The sequence below is a fragment of the Euprymna scolopes genome, chromosome 14 (genome assembly GCF_053919585.1).
Source record: "Euprymna scolopes isolate OS-2025 chromosome 14, ASM5391958v1, whole genome shotgun sequence".
NCBI lineage: Eukaryota > Metazoa > Mollusca > Cephalopoda > Sepiida > Sepiolidae > Euprymna > Euprymna scolopes.
In genome coordinates, this window is record NC_136495.1 from 149,729,401 (window position 1) to 149,748,844 (window position 19,444).

General features: G+C 34.8%; 1 protein-coding gene across 1 annotated transcript in view; it reads right to left on the reverse strand.

Annotated features, from left to right (window-relative positions):
• The window catches only part of LOC145293285 (vitamin K-dependent gamma-carboxylase-like), a 100,025-nt gene that overhangs the window by 52,760 nt on the left and 27,821 nt on the right, over positions 1 to 19,444 (reverse strand). Inside the window, exons 2-4 of the mRNA XM_080139888.1 lie at positions 12,966 to 13,157; positions 10,430 to 10,585; positions 2,218 to 2,383 (exon numbers count right to left, since the gene is read on the reverse strand). Of these exons, the coding sequence (XP_079996014.1) occupies positions 2,218 to 2,383; positions 10,430 to 10,585; positions 12,966 to 13,107 (464 nt within the window). The 5' untranslated portion in view covers positions 13,108 to 13,157. The remainder of the gene's footprint in view (positions 1 to 2,217; positions 2,384 to 10,429; positions 10,586 to 12,965; positions 13,158 to 19,444) is intronic.

Below are 19,444 nucleotides of genomic sequence, written 5' to 3' on the forward strand. Positions count from 1 at the left end.
AAGATTAAAAACTAGTCAACGATAAATGTTAGATGGACAGATTCCAACCTAGAAAACAGCAATTCTCCTCCTTTGTCAGAAACATCACTCATGGAATAAGAGAACTAAAGAACAAAATAATGGAAGTAAGAGTTACGAGGCTGTTAAAATGTACAGTAGAACTCCGGGATAAGGTGACCCTAGGATACTTTTTTTCAGGTTACGATGTGGAATATGATATTTTTCCAGCCCCTGGTTACGGTATTTGCCTTGCGTTACAGTGTTATTTACAATGTTATTTGATTATATACGTGTGTATTATATAGCGTTCTGTATTTTGTTTCTAATTTTTAATATGTACTTTTTTTTTTTAATTTTTTTACACAGTGATCACCACTTATCAAGGCCCGGAAGCCACTCAGGGATAAGGGTTATTGCAAGTACATTAAGTTAGTGAGGAGATTTGCTGAAGTGTTTACTTAAAGGGGCGGTTCATTAGGAATTTGTTAACATTGGACTTGAAGACATCCAAGTTGTAGTCCGGAGGGAAGCAGGCAGACGGAACAGAGTTCCACAGGCGTGCAGTTCTAAGAAAGAAGCTTTGTTCATGGAATCCGCGTTTTGATTTAGGCACAGATATAGAGTGGGGGAAATTTTTCACAGTGGATTCAGCTAGACGGGTGTTTTTCGTGAAAGATTGGCGAGGGGGGACCAGAGATTGGAGTTCAGACGAGCATCTGCCATGGAAATAACGATAAAACAAGGACAGGCTCGCAACGTCTCTTCTGTGGGAGAGAGGTTGCAGGGTAGAGAAAAGGGCATCCCCCACTAAGCCACGAAGTCTATTTTGTACTCTGTCAAGGCAGGATAGGCTGTTTTTAGCAGCTCCTGCCCAGATATGGCAACAGTATTCCATCCTTGGACGTACTTGGCTTTTATATAGATAGAGAATTGCATCAGTAGTGAGATATCTTCTGGAGCGGTAGAAGGATCCCACCATCTTTCCAGCGACCTTGGCAACAGACTTGATGTACGTGTTCCATTTCAGATCAGGAGTAAAGGTCAACTGTATAAAATTTTGATTAGGCCCCGCCATACAGCGATTTCACCTTAAGGTCCCAAACCCGGAAAGGATTCATGCCGTATCCTGGGGTTCTACTGTAATTAAAAAATGGATTCTTGTCAGTGTTCGTACGACATTTTAAATTTCGACCTGTTCAACCCAGTTCCGAGAACTCAACTCCCCTATTTCTGTGTGAATTTTTAAAATTCTTGACATCGAAATGTAGAGGCATTATCAATCAGGATTTCAAGCGAGACACCACATTATAAAAAGACGGATCTTAATTGTCGTACAATATTCGATGAATCCTGCCGTGTCAACAAGCGCCATATCGTGAAATGCGTCAGGCCACAATCTGTTAAGGCTAAGAAATGTTTGTCATCATAAAGCATTGCAGAAAAGTAAACCCAACATCCACTTTCTGCTCTGCTTTAATTTATTTCATTTATAGTTAAGTTTATTTAAGTTAGTTTATTTAAAATACCGCTCCAGTAGATATCTCACTCCTGATACAATTCTCTACCTATATAAAAGCCAGGTACGGCCAATGATGGAGTACTGTTACCACATCTTGGCAAGAACTACTAGAAGCAGCTTATCCTGCCTTGACAGAGTTCAAAATAGACTTCGTAGCCTAGTGGGGGATGCCCTTTTCTCTTCCCTGCAACCTCTTTCCCACAGAAGAGACCTTACGAACCTGTCTTTGCTTTATCGTTATTTTCATGACAAGTGCTCGTCTGAGCGTCAATCTATGGTTCTCTCTTGCCAAACTTTTACGAAAAACACCCGTTTAGCCCAAACCACTATCAATAGTTTCCCACACTCTTTGTCTGTGCCTAAACCTAAACGTAGATTTCATGAACAAAACTTCTTTCTTAGAACTGCACCTCTGTGGAACTCTCTTCCGTTTGCCTGCTTTCCAGCTGACTACAATCTGATTGTGTTCAAGTCCAATGTAAACAAGTTCTTGATGAACCGTCCCCGTAAGTAATCCAATTTACATAATTTCCACTACTTATGATTACTACGCTATAATCCTATTGATTAATGTATACCCATTGACCCTTGTCCTCGAGTAGCCTCCGGGCCTTGATACGTGGTGACTCCTTTGTAAAAAAAAAAAAAATCGTTTATTAAAAAAAAAAAAAAAAAAAAGCCAAAGAGTTGCTGCTTACCAATATCGGTTGGCATCCATAAGGGTAAACATAATGCCATGCAATCCATACAAGTAGGAATGGTTATTCCATTTAGTTTTGTCCAGAAAGAATAAATACCAAAACGACAACGAGAACATGAGGCAACCAATGCGATAAAACAGACCAACCATCAACAAAAAGGCTCCTACAAAAGAAAAATAAATGAAAGAAACAATGTGTCGCTTTTTTTTTTTTTGGTGTAAAAAATATAAAAAATGGGGGGAAAATATAAAACAAAGTCTTGTGAATAAAAGCAAAGTAAGAATAAGCAAAATATAAAAAAGTTAGTCAAGTTTTATTAAAAGAAATAAAATACTAGTTTCTTTTATTTCCCAAAGCAACGGTAAAAAATTAACCTTAAGTACTAATTGCAAAAAGATTTTTTTTTAATAGAACATACAAAAAAAGGGATCTCTATGGGATTAATTTTATTGAACGACAAAGTTTAAATTATCTTCCAAACGATAGTAACAAATTAAAACGGGAAAATATTCGCTGTCCCTTTTAAAATAATGATACAAATGAAGTTTTTATAAAAGTAAGACAGGAAATATATCTTCATAACAGCTGTGTTTTTTTTTTCTCTCAGCCCGAAAACCACCAGAATCTAAGCCATAGGTTAGCAATCTTTTTGAACGTGAGGGCCAAAAAGTTATGTTTATTATAGGAGGTGGAGGGGGGGGTCAAACAGCTTTGGCTACATTGTCATGCTGGACAGCAATGTTATTAAATATGTAAATAAATTTTTTGTGCGTTTGAAAGAAACAAATATTAAATATAATATCATTGTGGCTTGCCATCGCCACTCCCATGTTGGTAAACAAAAACATGGCGTCGGCTGTAAGATGGCACTCCTGGAAATATGCTACAACTACGCATGCATGCAAAAATAGCAACAACCTTTTCTTCAACAATTAAGAAAAAACACAAAACTCAATTTTCGCAATGAAACAAAATAACAGACTTTTTATTTTGGGACAGAGAATAACATATCAAGAGGTCAGGAAGTTTAGTCAGTCGAGGGTTTGAGTTTGATCACATAAGTGAACAGACGCACTTCAAGCCAAAAAGCGAGGCTGTAAATAACAAACATGTAGACACGAAGTGCAAACTCCTGTGAAGACCATTTGAGACAACTGAAATAAATTTATATTTTAAAAATATAAAGTGTTGTTCTGTGGTTTCACAAAAGAAGGAAGAACAGAGGTCTCAATTTGTTATGATGTTCGTCATTTCCTGTTTCATCACGGAGCTCAGCAGTGAAGACAGAAGAACTCTTGGAGAAAGAAAAAATTATACTTTATGTAAATATGAATTGTAAAATATACCCGTATGATAACTCTCTGATACAACATGACTCGGTTTATATGTCGATATCATATCCCATGGCTAAACAACAATGCATACAATTAATACGTTTTTATCTGATCCCGTTATAAGAATAACATCTCCCAGCTCACTGTGTAATATGACCGTTTCATATATCTCTCACCTCAATATACAACAAGATTTTATGTGTTTTTTTTTATGGAATATTCGTACGTTTTTTTTTTTTTTTTTTTTTTTTTGTATGTAGGCTCTACTTGGTTGACCTGGTGGTATCTCCGGTGTCAAGATTTTAAGGATATTTTTTTCAGTTTCTTTCCCCTGTCAAATTGAAAGAGTGATAGGTGTCATTTCTCTCTTTCTTTGACGGAATGTTCATTACTGACCAGCCGTGGCAATCCTCACGAATCATTACCATTGATTCCAGTTCTGCGCTATTCTTAGCAACTCAACCATGTGAATGTCCGCGATGTCCTTCATGTTGTCTGACATCCTTGCTTTTGGTCTTCCACGTCCCTTTTTTGCCAGGGGTTTTACCAAAGATAAGATCTTTTGTTAGGCCGACTGTTCTGGCCACATGTCCCCAAAATCACAATTTCCTGTCATTAATGTTGTCCAGCAATCTTCAGCATGGTCCAATCTTCTCCAGAACCCATTCGTTCGTACGTTTGTCCACCCAGCTTACACCAAAAAGTCTATGGTAGCACCACAATTCAAAAGCAGCAATTTTCCTCTATCGACTTTTTTCAGGGCCCAACATTCTGCGCCATATGTAGCTAATGAGTCGTTTATTATCTGCTTGCTCATGGTTGGAGACATCTCGGTGTAGGGACTCTATTGTTGGCACAGAGAGAGCTATTTCTTTCGAAAGAATTTATTTTAAAAATTTGTTACTCGAGTTGTTGTTGCATTCAAATATTTTTTTTTTACCTTTGCTATTAATATCGCTAGGTTTGTTGTACATTTTAAATGAGTGGGTTCTATTTATACTCATACAAGGAGGACTGGAATTAAATTTTGATCTTAACAGATCGTATCACTGCATTTATGTCAGTTCCATTTGAAAACATTCCGATACTATTTCCACCTCCACATCAAATGTAGCAAACAATTTAAAATCATTTTTCATGCAAATGAAGTCAGCAAAACGAGATACAAATTCGTTTCACAAACCCTGGATTTGCATTTACAAATAACTTTGAATCATGTGGTTTATTTGCTTGGAATGATGAGAAATTTTTATTTCTTAGTTGATGTTCCCACAACACAAGCTTTTATTTCAAAGGCAAAAATATGATTATGCATCTCATTTACAAGCTCAGTCTTACCTCGAAACAGTAAATGTAAATGATTCAACTGAGTCACAATAAATGCGAAAGTTGCGAGCCAATCAGAATCTTGGAAATGTGAAGACTCCATATGTTTACTTTTGAGTGTTGGAAATTACTAAAAGAGACTTGCCTGCAGTCCTTGGTAGAAGAAGGGAAATTTACTCATGATTCCCTTGTAATATAGTAAATTGTTGTTGTATAGCAGCCACTCTCATTGGTTGAAGGAGTACACATAAGGTGTCACCTGAGAAAGGACAGCTGTGTTTTTGGCGCCAATTTTCTTCTGTCGTCGTCGTCGTCGTTGTTGTTGTTTTGGATTGTTGGATTTCTTCCCTCGGTGAAACCGATCACTACACTTCTGTTACCATTACGAGACCATTGGAGGTAATTTATTTCCTGCAGCGAAAGGTTGCAACACAACCATTGTTGTAACGCTATATAATTCGACTACTTACTAAAGAACTCCTGGCTGCGAGAGGAATATCGTTACTTTATGTAAGACAAATACTCACTACAACATTGATGCTTGGCTAAGCCAACGTACATCACAGAAATAGATAATGTCAACAAATTATTGTCTGAGTAGAAAACCAGAATTGTTTGAATTGTCAATGATTCAATCCACAAGATAAAATTAGATTCACAGTTTTTCACGATAACATCCATAACGTTTTTAAACTTCGAGGTCTTGACACACAATTTCCCTTAATGGCTAATACAATGCATTTTTACAAGTTTATGGGTAATTTCAAGGCTTGGAAGTCGTTGGTTGAGGGATGAAATATAAAACCGACTGAGATAACATTGTTTTGTTTTTTTAAACTGTCTAATGTTTGTCGCCGGTTAATCAGTCGGTCAAATCGGCTCTCAGTTTTTATTTTATGTTTTTTTTTTGTTTTTTTTTTTACGCGGGAATAGAAGTGATTGGCTTTTAATCGTATTTCCGCGATCATTGTATTCAAATTCGTTTGGGTAGATCAGAGGAAGATAAGATTGAATTCAAAAGCCTTATCTCTCATGTTAAAAATAAAGGCATTGGTAATCAGGCTTGTGGGCCAGTCAAAATGCTTTCACAGGCCGAATCTGGCCTGCGGGCTCTAGGTTGCTGACCCTTGCTTTAGATCAGACATTGTTAAGTTTCTTTCCTAGAACTGTCCTTCTGTGGAACATGATACCATGGAGCTTCTTCCAAGCTGGCTATGACATGGTCATTTTCAAATCTAATGTAAATAAATTTTTATCAAACCGTCCTCTTGTATAATTAAACCCTACTCAAATTCCACCCTTACTGATCGTCACAGTGTTGTCTAACTGCCTACCTAACACTCGTTTACCATTATTCTAAAGTGGCCTCTGGGCTTTGATAATCGCTGACACCCAATTAAAAAAAATGATAGCAACAATGATGGTTTCACACAAAACAAAATCAAAGAAACAGAAATCTACTTTTCATTTTTATTAATGAGTAGAATGTTATCATTTAATGGGATTCATTCACATGATATTGGATTTGCATATAAATGCACGATCATTTGAACCGCCATTTTGTTCCATTAGCATATCTTTTCATGATTGGAACTGCATGATACTTTACTAGCAGGATGTAAGCTTTCATCTAATTAATGATATTGGAATCGTCCAGATGAGCTGCTCTGATATTTCCAGATACAAAACCCTTGATGAATATTTTTATAGTGTTTGCCATTTTGGTGAGTACATGAAAAGAGTAGTTAAGAATAACAGAAAATGAAAGTTCAGTTGGGGTCAACTTGTTGAACGTTAAGATTACTAGACTATAGTAATTAATAAAGATATGACATCACATGGCTCAAGGAGAGAGAGTGAGAGAGATGGGTTGTTGTTTTGTTTTATGGCATATCAACCCTTGTTAGATTATTTAATACCGATTCTGGTCATTTTGTTATTGTTTTTATGCTTCAAGTTCTTTATATCTTCAAATATTTATTCATGGTGTTTGGTTTGGTTGTTTTGTAAAGAAAAATTATTGTTTTTGTTTTTTGTTTTGCAGAACACGTTTAAGTTTTGCATAAGGATAGTGGAAAAAACAAAAACATTAATGTTTGTTGCATTTTAAGTTAGAAAGCCAGTATCTTCAGATAGCCTGATCTGGTAATACCAGTGAAAGAGAAAAGAGTTAGTTCTTTAGAAGCATGCAGCGTATAAACATGAGAAATTGAGATAAGTTGACAAATATGATTAAACAGAGGTTATTGATCTCTTTGCCTCACTCATCTCACTAGTTACTAATTTGGAACGAAGATCAAGTTGAATAAATCTCCTCTGTCTTCTATCAGGTTTGTCTCCCCTTACTCTTTTTTCTTTTCAAAGTGTACATAAGGAACTTTGATTTCAGGACATCAAGTACTCAGTCCAGAAGGATTACATAGGAATGTATACAAGAACAAGCAGCTAAAAAGATATGAATAATAATTGTGAATTTTCATTTGTTTTTTTGTAATAATGATGGCAACTTAGTTTTCTGCACGTTATGATACAAGGTTGAAATGCAACAATAGTGAGACTAGTATATCCTTTATGTGTTATTAAAAGTATATATATATATATATATATATATATATATATATATATATATATATATATAATTTTCTGAATGTGAAAGATTATATAATTATTTTCAGAGTCAAACAACGTCGCAGCTCACAAGAGCCATAACAGCCAACAAGCCGGCATGATATTGTAAGAAACCGGTTTGTTGGCTGTCATGGCTCTTGCGAGCTGCGACATTGTTTGACTGTGATAATAATTATATATATATATAAATTCAGGTTTGAGATGTTCAAAAGTAGGGACTAATGAATACAACGAGGTTGTTAGATAGTGATCGATAACAAGAGGAAAATATTTTTTATTATTTATTCGAGGGTAAACAGTTACATTTGGTCGCTACAAACAGCCATCAGTTTCAGTCAATGAGACTTCATCATGCGACTCTGAACCATTCGATGTCATAAAAAAAAAGAAAAGACTGAGCTCCCCCCCCCCAAAAAAAAAAACTATAAAAGTTGTGAGCTCTCTAAAAAGAAGGATAAAAATGAAGAAATCGCATTTCAACCTTTTTGAAAAATTGTTCAATTCCAATTGTAGTAATTTTTCAATTCCAGTTGTAGTAATTTTTCAATTCCAGTTGTAGTAATTTTTCAATTCCAATTGTAGTAATTTTTCAATTCCAGTTGTAGTAATTTTTCAATTCCAGCTGTAGTAATTTTTCAATTCCAGCTGTAGTAATTTTTCAATTCCAGCTGTAGTAATTTTTCAATTCCAATTGTAGTAATTTTTCAATTCCAGTTGTAGTAATTTTTCAATTCCAGTTGTAGTAATTTTTCAATTCCAATTGTAGTAATTTTTCAATTCCAGTTGTAGTAATTTTTCAATTCCAGCTGTAGTAATTTTTCAATTCCAGTTGTAGTAATTTTTCAATTCCAGCTGTAGTAATTTCTGAATAATTTTCCAAAGTGGTTGAAATGCGATTTCTCCATTTTTATTCTTCTTTTTTAGTGAGCTTGCAATTTTTATAGTTTTTTTTTGGCGGGGGGGGGGAGAGAGACTTCAGTCTTTTCTTTTTTTCTATGGCGCCGAATGGTTCAGGGTCGCCTAACGAAGTCTCATTGATTGAAACAGATGGCTGTTTGTAGCGACCAAATGTAACTGTTTACTCTAGAATAAATAATAATAATAATAATAATAATAATAATAATAATATATATATATATATATATATATATATATATATATATATATATATATATATATATATATATGAGCAACTACTACATAAAAGTCACTTTGTGTGTGTGAGTTCCTTCTTTATAGGTTCTGAAACAGCTGAGCCTATCTTAAGCAAGTTTCACATAAAGCTAATTTATATGTCTGGCAGTGTTCTTAGATATGTTTTGTACAGAAATTCATTCGATGTATTGAAAATCGGAAAAATACAATCTTAAAAAGTGTTTCTCTCTTATAGATAAAAAAAGGAAGAATTTTTATAGGGGAATATTTTACGTTACACCAGCCAAGGGAGATAATAAAATTTCAGCAAATCATTTCTTCTTAAAAAACAAGTTTATTATGTTCTGGAGATATAGCTCAGTGGTAGAGCATTTGACTACAGATCGAATGATTACCTGTTCAAGCCCGGGTGTATCTCATCCTTTAATTTTAATTTTTTTTCTTAATGAATTCAATTTATGATAAAAGAAGAGGTACCATTTAAAATCGCTGCAAATCATTTCTTCGTTTGCATATTTTAAAACTAGACATTAATCAAAAGTGACTTTTCCAGGGCATTCATCATCAAGCCCAAATATCAGCTGGCATGATATTGTAAGAAACACAGATCGAATTTGATGAACGTCATTAGCATTATTATTTTTTATTATTATTATTTGTGAATTAATCTGTTGGGCAAATTATTCCTCGTAATACATAATATGCAATAGAAGATTGATTCTATAATAATTCATACGCAATCTGCATAAAATAAAATATCATGTTTAAGCATATTATATGACCAGGCAACGCCGGGCTGCCAGCTAGTATATTTATAAGTTTAAAAATATAGAGACAATTCTACGTGGACTGTTAACTCCAAACTTAGAGCCAAAGCTTCATTATCAATATTAAGCACTCTCCTCTTATTTAAGAACTGATACAACTCTTTTAGTCCTCTGTTTTAATCTGTCAGTTTTTTTTTTTTTGTTTTTGTTCTTTTTTACAGGGTGGTCACCACTTATCAAGGCCCGGAAGCCACTTGGGGATAAGGGTTATTGCGTGTACAGTACGTTAGTGTTGAGATTTGATAAAGTGTCTTACTTAAGGGGGTGATTCATTAGGAATTTGTTTATGTTGGACTTGAAGGCATCCAGGTTGTAGTCAGTTGGAAAACAGGCAGAGTTCCACAGGCGTGCACTTCTAAGGAAGAAGCTTTGTTCATGAAATCTACGTTTTGGTTTTGGCACAGATAAAGAGTGGGGAAAATTTTTGACAATGGTTTCAGCTTTTAAACTTTTTTCGGAAACTACTAGACTGATTTGGCTGAAATCGTGTATGGATATTTGTTATAATAAGGTGCAGTGTACTAAGTATTATGATATCCATTCGATGCACAGTTAGGTATTAATAGGGTTTTCATTTCATACACTTATAGGGATTAATAGGGATTGATAGGGATTAGTATTTAATGCAAAAATGTAACCATGATCAACATCAATTCGGCATAAAGCACTTATTCTAAGCCAACGAGCTATAACTTTTGACTGACTGAAAATCTGGTATATAACTGAACTGCCAATCAAACGAGTTGAATCTGTACAGGAATGATTCCACTCCGACATTCTTAATCACTTGGCCACCATCTCAGTGATATTTTTAATGTGAAAGAAATGAAGCCTATATTTTATTTATGAATCTGATTATTTACTCATTTCAAAAATAAAATATTCAAAGGGGGGATAACTCACGTTAATTATAATCTTAGAAGAGCGTTGTTTACTTACCTACCCACATTGTGCAATACATCGCATACATCCATACTAGCGAAGGTGCTTTCATGAAATTAAAAAGAGGAAAGTGGCACATATCAGTGTTGCCCCATTTCTCATCAGCATAGCCCAAGCCCCTCTCTTGAGGAATATCCAGCAACATCAAGAATCCTAAATAAAAAAGTAAGAAAGTAAAAAAAAAAATAGTATAATCATTTTACAAAGTTCTTATCAAAAAGAAAGAGGACACAATAGAAAAACAATTTACAATGGGCCTTACCAAAATAAAAACGGCACAACAGAAACGTTTTACAAAGTGACTTACCAAAATAAAAACGGCACAACAGAAACGTTTTACAAAGTGACTTACCAAAATAAAAACGGCACAACAGAAACTTTTTACAAAGTGACTTATCAAAATAAAAAGGACACAATAGAAACTTTTTACAAAGTGCCTTACCAAATAGAGAAAGGGCACAATTGAAAATCTTTACCAAATGCCTTACCAAAAATAAAAAGAATAAAAACTTTAACAAAGTGTCTTGCCAAACAAAAAGGATTCAATAGACACAATTTACTAAAAGAAAGGCACAAGAGAAACTTTTTATGAAGTGCCTTATCAAAAATTAAAATGGACACAGCAGAAGCAATTTACATTGTGCTCTACTAAAAAGAAAAGGCACAATGGATATAATTTACAATATGCTTTGCCAAAAGTAAAAAGAATACATTAGAAACAATTTGCAATGTGCCTTATCAAAAAGAAAAAAGACACAATAGAATCTTTTTACGAAATGGCTTACCAAAAAGTAGAACACAATAGAAAAAATTTACGAAGTGCCTAACTAAAAAGGAAAAGGACACGATAAAAACGTTTTAGGAAATGCTTTACGAAAAAGAAAGAGGACACAATAGAAACTTTGGTAATTTTGTCATTTCCCTTTCGGACTGCTAGCATTTAATCGTCTGCTATTTTAAAAGGTTATATTTTAAAGTGTTATACTTTAAAGGATTATATTTTAAAGGGTTATATTTTAAAGGGTTATATTTCGTTGTATTTTGGATCCATTTATACCAAAAACACTATTTTTATGTGGAAATAAAATGAAAAATTAACAAAAATATTTTCTAATATTAAATTGTTATTTTTAAAGTAATAGCGTTCGTGTGCGTGTCTGTGTGTACAACTCTCCTACAGCCTACCCATTGGACCGATCATGACCAAACCTAACATAATGATGATCTTCGACCTAGGGATGGTGCACACCATTTTTCAAGGTTAAGGACAAAGGTTCAGGTCATATTTATTTCGGCTCTTTATAAACTCCCTCGCCTAGGGATGGTGCACACCAAGTTAGGGTTTGTCACTATCCAAGAGACCGCCACCATGCCACTAGTCAACTTCTTTGTGAATTTGAATCAGATCACTATCCTCCCCCCCCCTATCCCCTCAACTAATTTAACACATTTTAACCATTGTGATTCTTTGTAATTGTTTAAATTTTTATGTGTAACAATATAAGTGTCAACTTTGATATAATCTATTTTCTTTAAAGTCCATAGTTGGATTTCAGCCATTTCAGGAGGTAGTTAAAAATTTTTAAAACTCTTTAAGGAACACTTCCTTTTACAACATCCACTTACTGCAAGGGTGTCTGAACATACAGTAAAGACCCGTGCTTCATGCGGGTATCTTTGCTAGTGAAATAAAATCCTTTAAAAAAGCAGATAGTTAATTGACATCAAAGTCATCTGCCAATTTTGAAAAGAAAACTACAAAATTATCAATACTTTTCAGGAAATGTCTTACCAAAAAAAAAGGGGAACACAATAAAAATGTTTTACAATGTGCCCTACCACAAAGAAAAAGAACACTGTGACGCCATGTGTCCTCCATTCAACAACTCGCCGTCCTCAATATTGAGTGCCGTGGATGTGTTCTTCTTTGTCTTATCTTCTTATGGTTGTATCATTATAGTCTCTCACACTGGCGTCCGTCGAGGGGAGTGCACGGACTCACAAGTATATAAAAAAATAAAAACGACACAAGTAAAAAAAAAAAATCCAACTTTACATTTGTTTGAACTGTGTGTGTGAAAGCCCACATCTACATCTATTGTTCGATCTGTTTGTTACAGTCATTGCTACACTTTAATTAGAACTTTATCTGAGCTCCCTTTTGTCTGTGTTAAGGAACAAATTTCGATCCATTGTCTAATGATAAGCCTTATTTCCTATTTCTTTTGTCACCCGATAAACCTATTTCCTTTGCTTTTGCTACATTTCCTTTTTCTTTTCTCTCTTACTTTTAAACACAATGAGTGAAGAGGAACATTGAGAGTGTCACAACACAATAGAAGCAATTTACAAAGTGCTTTATCAAAAACAAAGGACACAATAAAACCTTTTGTCAAAGAGCCTTACCAACAATGAATAGGCACAATAGAAATTTTTTACAAGGTGCCTTGCCCAAAGGAAAGAAGATACAACAGAATAGTGCACCAGCAAAAACAAAACAGAACACAATAGAAGCTTTCAAAGGGAGTCTTACCAAAAAGAACGCGAACCATTCCAAGAGATGCTGGATCAGTTGGACGATTTAACAGTTCCATCAGTCTTGATGGACTAGAAAAGTCTGACAATCGAAATCCAACCAACTTCTTTACTCGATTTTGGAAGTTTGAAGTTACCATTTTGTCTGCTTCCGGAAAACAAAAAGATTTAGACCCTATGATGGATCCGCCTGAAAATAAAAATAATAATAATAATAATAATAATAATAATAATAATAAAAATAATAATAATAATAATAATAATAATAATAAAAAATAATAATAATAATAAAAATAATAATAATAATAATAATAATAATAAAAATAATAATAATAATAATAATAATAATAAAAATAATAAAATAATAATAAAATAATAAAAATAATAATAATAATAATAATAAAAATAATAATAATAATAATAAAAATAATAATAATAATAATAATAAAAATAATAATAATAATAATAATAATAATAAAAATAATAATAATAATAATAATAATAAAAATAATAATAATAAAAATAATAATAATAATAAAAATAATAATAATAATAATAAAAATAATAATAATAATAATAATAATAAAAAATAATAATAAAATAATAATAATAATAATAATAATAAAAATAATAATAATAATAATAATAATAATAATAATAATAAAAATAATAATAATAATAATAATAAAAATAATAATAATAATAATAAAAATAATAATAATAATAATAATAATAATAATAATAATAATAAAAACAGGAAAATAATGAAATCTTGTTTGATATGATTTTGCTTTTTCTTTGGTTTTAATTTAATAATTTTTAAATATTTCTCATCGTCTTAGAAATGTACTGTAAAGGAAGATTTTAAAAATTAAATATAATGGATTTTTTTTGCTAATCTATAGAATAAATGTGAATGTACATAGAGAGAGAGAGAGAGAGAGAGAGAGAGAGAGAGAGAGAGAGAGAGAGAGAGAGAGAGACAGACAGACAGACAGACAGACAGACAGACAGACAGACAGATAGACAGAGAGACGGAGATACAGAGAGAGTCATAGAGGGAGACAGAGAAATAAAAGAACTTATTTTTAAATGTGCAAAAACAAGGTTTTAACAGATAATGTCACAGCTTATGAATTTAATCTATCTATCTATCTATCTATCTATCTATCTATCTATCTATCTAATGAATGAATGACAAAAGTCTATATTCCAAATTTCATGATGTTGACCATCTTAAAATGTATTTCTTTAATTCAGTTGACATTTACAATTCTTGACAGTATCTGTTTCATAGCACAAAATCAATCACTACAAACCACTGCGAGTCGACAGAAACACTCGGTGGTCGATCTTGTTTCCTAACTAGGGCAATGAACGCCGTTTTTGCCCACTCCCGACACATCCCAACCCTTAAACTGGGCACTTGGGAGTGCTTGAATACTGTAATGCCAGTGCAAGCAGATTGGGTTGACCATCAGCTGATGGGTTGAAGGTACCGGATAGACAGTTCCTGGATGCTGTTCCCGACTGGTAGTACAGGTGCCCCAACTCTTTGGTAGTGCTTAGAGCGGCTGCTCCATCAACAGTTGTATAATATCGGGATGTTTGTAGTGACATGTCGCGCATGGAAAGGGACCCTGCACTCGTCCCTGGTGGGCTATCCTGAGGCCACAACCCTAGTAGATGGATGGACAGCTGATGATCTACCTGTGTTGCATGTCTGGTGTTCTGCATAACTACTTGCTCAGCACCTCTTACCTAAACTGAAACTCTTAAAAGTAAAAATGACAGTACATTAAAAAATTACGCTAAAACCAGGCCAAAACTCAAACAAAAACAACCTACCTTCTCCCTTGAGGCTCGCATTTATGAACATCCGTGGGCTTAGGACTAATTTAAATGATGTTGAAGCATTTCTCTTAACAAACACCCCGGATATCTTACCACTATGTGAGACTAACCTACACTCCTCCATCCCCTCTAACTACTTTAACATGCCCGGATACCTCCCACTCTGCCGTAAGGATTCTGACAGACATATGCATGGGCTTGGAGTCTAAATTCGAAACACCCTCCCCATGACTAGAGAAACTTATGTGCTTTAGACTTAACATGCAACACAACATTAGCTACTTTTATTTTCTCTACCGCTCTCCCTCGACCCAGCTGACAGCATAGATACAGCACTTTCCCTCGACACTAGCGCACAAATACATGTCCACCACAGCAACTGGCTTGGATTTTCTACTCACACAGACGCAGCTGGTACAATAACACATAACTTCTCTATATCTCATTCCCTATCACAGATGGTTACGTTTCCAACCTGTTTCCCAGACCAGCAAGAACAACATGCATCGCTTCTAGACCAGTTTCTGACCACAATTCCTGATGACTGTGTAACGAATGCCCACAGCCCTCTTGGGAAAGCCGATCATGCAGTGGTAATGGTTGAAATTGCCATAAACTCTAGAGCCAAAACTGAGAAGCCACTGTTCAGAACAACGAGATATTATAAAAAGGCTGACTGGGGAGCCATCAGGGACCTCATCAGGGACGCTCCATGGCAAAATATCTTTTCACTTCCTGCTGAACATTGTGCAGATGAGACCACTGAATGGTTCAAAACTGCAATTGAAGCACATGTTCCCACACACAAATTCTATAGCAAACGCCACTCTCCCCAATGGTTCACTTCAATTTGTGCAGCTGCCATAGTGCAAAGGCAGCATGCGTACTGCAAATTTAACCGACATAAGTCCAGTTCAAACAGACAGAAGTTCATAGAAGCCAGAAGTAACTGTAAGAAAGAAATAGCGACAGCTAAGAGAGAATTTACTAAAACCACCCAAAAACGCATAGAAGCACAGAAATTAGGAACCCGAGACTTCTGGAAAATCTACAACAGTGTAGTAAATAATGGGATATCAACTATTCCCCCACTATCCAAAAATCATGAGGTTGTTTGCTCAGCAACTGAGAAGGCTAATATGTTTGCTAGACGGTTTGCCTCCAACTCCACACTGGACTCTGCTAACCACCCCCTACCTGACGCAGACAGACGCCACACTAGACGATCTGAAAATCACCCCTGCTCAGGTGCATGCTATCATAAGAAATCTTGACACTGCAAAAGCATGTGGACCTGATCTCATCTCGTCTATGCTATTAAAAAAGTGCACAGCCGAAGTAGCTCCAGTTCTCTCCAAATTTTACAACAAATGCCTTAATAAATCTTGCTTTCCTGCCTGCTGGGAAACTGCTTCTGTAGTGCCAGTTTTCAAGAATTCTGGCGAAAGAACTGACCCAGTAAATTATTGCCCCATTCGCCTCATCCCACTTTTTGACAAAATATTTGAGACAACAATTAACCAAGCTCTAGTCCGTCACCTTGCAGATGCTAAACTTCTGACTGACCAACAATATGGATTTAGGCAAGCCGGTTCCACAGCAGACATCCTAACTGTAATCTCAGAACGTATATATCAGTCACTGGACAAAGCGGGGGAGGGTAGAGCGGTAGCTCTAGATATATCTAAGGCTTTTGACAGAGTATGGCATGAGGGTCTTCTCAAGAAAATCAGATCATATGGTATCACTGGAAGAATGCATAACATAATTAAATCCTTCTTAGATAAGAGAAAAATCCAGGTTGTCCCCGACGGTCGTACATCTAAACAATATGATATAAATGCGGGAGTGCCTCAAGAGTCTATCCTTGGACCTTTGTTATTCCTAATATTCATAAATGACCTCCCTGACAAAATTGTCTGTGAGATGGGTATGTATGCTGACGACATCACGCTCTATAACAGACACGACAGGAAAACAAATAAACACATATCTAAAGAAATGGCAGAAACACTAGAGGAAGACCTCTGATCTGTAGTGGAATGGAGACAAAAATGGATGGTCACGTTCAATGCTGCCAAGACTAAACTTGTTTCCTTCAATAATTACAAGAAACCTTCCCTACCACCAATAGCAATGGCCAAAGACTCTTTATCTGAAAGTACATCTTTTAAACTCCTTGGCCTAACGTTCATAGGAAACATGAGTTGGAACAATTACATTGAGAACATTGCCAGGACTGCTGCGAAGAAGGTGGTTTCTCTCTACCATGCTAGAAAGCTATTAACGCCTGAAAGTATCCTATACCTCTATAAGGCCACCATTCGCCCTAGACAAGGTTCAAAAGAGAGTCGCCAATTTGATAGGTCCTGAACTGTCAGCTAAACTTCAGCCTCTGTCACATCGACGAAATGTTGCATCCCTCTGCCTGTTCTACAAGTACTTTAACGATGAATGCTCTGACGAACTGCAAGCACTTGTGCCCCCTCGACGTAAATACCCCCGACAAACTCGATAAGCAGCTAAATCCCACCCCTTCAAACTAGAGATCCTTAGATGTAAGAGAGCCTTCTTCTCCAGTAGTTTCTTCCCCAGAACTGCTAGACTTTGGAATTCCCTTCCAGGTCCCTGCTTCCCCGACTGTACTGACATGCAGAAGTTCAAGTGCAACATGAACTGACATCTTGCTGCCCAACTTTCTACACAGTACCCCTGATGCTTATGTCCCTGATAGTAGCTCCCTACAACAAAGTGGCAATGTGCCTTGTTGGGGTGAAAATGTAATAAAAAATTTAAAAAAAAAACAGATACCGTCAAGAATTGTAAGTGTCAACTGAATTAAAGAAATAAATTGTAAGATGGTCAACATCATAAAAATTTTGAATACATTTTTGGGACTTATATTAATTTATTATTTAAATATTTATTTAAATATTTTCTATGTGCACTTAATTTGAACTTAATTTCATGCACGTAGAAAATATTTAAATAAATATCGTTCTGGCAAAAAATTTACTTTTACCATGACTAATATTTATACAAATTTTTTTTAAAAATTCAAGGCTTAGTTATTGAGAAAAGTATGAACAAATGAATGGATGAACTATTTGGGGACAATTTTACTTTTATAATGCCCAATGGGGGGGGGGGACAACACGAGTTATCTCGGAAAATTCGTTCTGACAAAATATTTACTTTCACCATGACTAATGTTTGTGCAAAATTTAAAAAAAAAAAAACTCCAAGGCTTAGCTATTGAGAAAAGTACGAACAAATGAACAGATGAACTATTGGGGGGGAATTTTGCTCTTATAATGCCCATTAGGGGAAGGAGGCAACCAAAGTTATCTCGGAAAATTTCTGGAAAAAAATTTGCTTTCGCTATGACCAATATTTGGGAAAATTTTCAAAAATAAATCCAAGGCGTAGTTATTGAGTACGTAGTTAAAGTACTGAGTACCTGGTTAAAGTACGAACAAACGAACAGATAAACGGACGAACGGGAGTAAATTACTAGGTCCAATTCCTACTTTGTTGGTGAGACTAAAAAAAGCATTTAAGTTGGTAAACTGATACTTTGAGAAATGGAAGACCAAAAAGTAATTAAGTTTTGTCAATCGTGAATTGAGAAATCGAAACGGAAAATCAAGTAAAACAAAAACTAAATTAACATTTTTAGATTTATTTGTGTGATTGCAAAAGAAGACCTTTAAATGTTTCCGGAAAATGAAGGGCGAAACCTTAGGAAAAAAAATAATCAACAAGTGAAAACAAATAGATAAAGTAAAAGTAACATAATCAAATCGATTAAAACGGCATTTCAAGCTTCAACATGACAGACCAATGTTTTAAACTTACACATAGCAGACAAAACTTTTTATTAATCCTTAATTATGACAGACCAGCAAAAATGCTATTTCAAACTTACACATAAAAATAAACAAAAATATTTTTAATCCTTAAGTATGATAAACCAATAAAAATGCTATTGCGAACGTACAAATAACAAGCAAAGGAAAAAATTCTATTAACGCTTAAATATGACAGACCCACGAATATGCTTTTCCAAACTTAAGTATGACAGACTGACAAAAATACACCGATGAAAATGCTATTTAAATAAAGTATACTCGTGATATACCAATGAACTGACTAGAATAGACGGACAGAACCTCATTTTAAAACCATAATTTTGGTTGACCAATAAGATCGCTTGAAATGTTTTATTTTTATTTGTTTAATTTCATTTTGGATTTTGCCTTATGAATCGCAATCTATTTACAAAAGGAAGACCAAAAAAATAGAACACTCAACATCAGGAAGCATTCGTTTGGATTTTGAATGGTGAGCAACTGGAATAAGCTTCCCAATTCAGAAATGCAAAAGACACAAATGACTTTAAAAGAAAACCAGAGAAGTACTGGTCCAGTAGGTAATACACTGTTCGATCCACGCATGAGTCTACTGAGATTATAAGAAGACCGGGCATGAAGTGGGAGTTCCAGGCTCCATAGTCTTTTACATGAAGAATCAAAGTATCAAGTAATTGCACAGATAAGTGTGACAGGCCAACAAAAATGGCAGATTAACGAAAATACACAGAGGAAAATGTTAATATTTCAA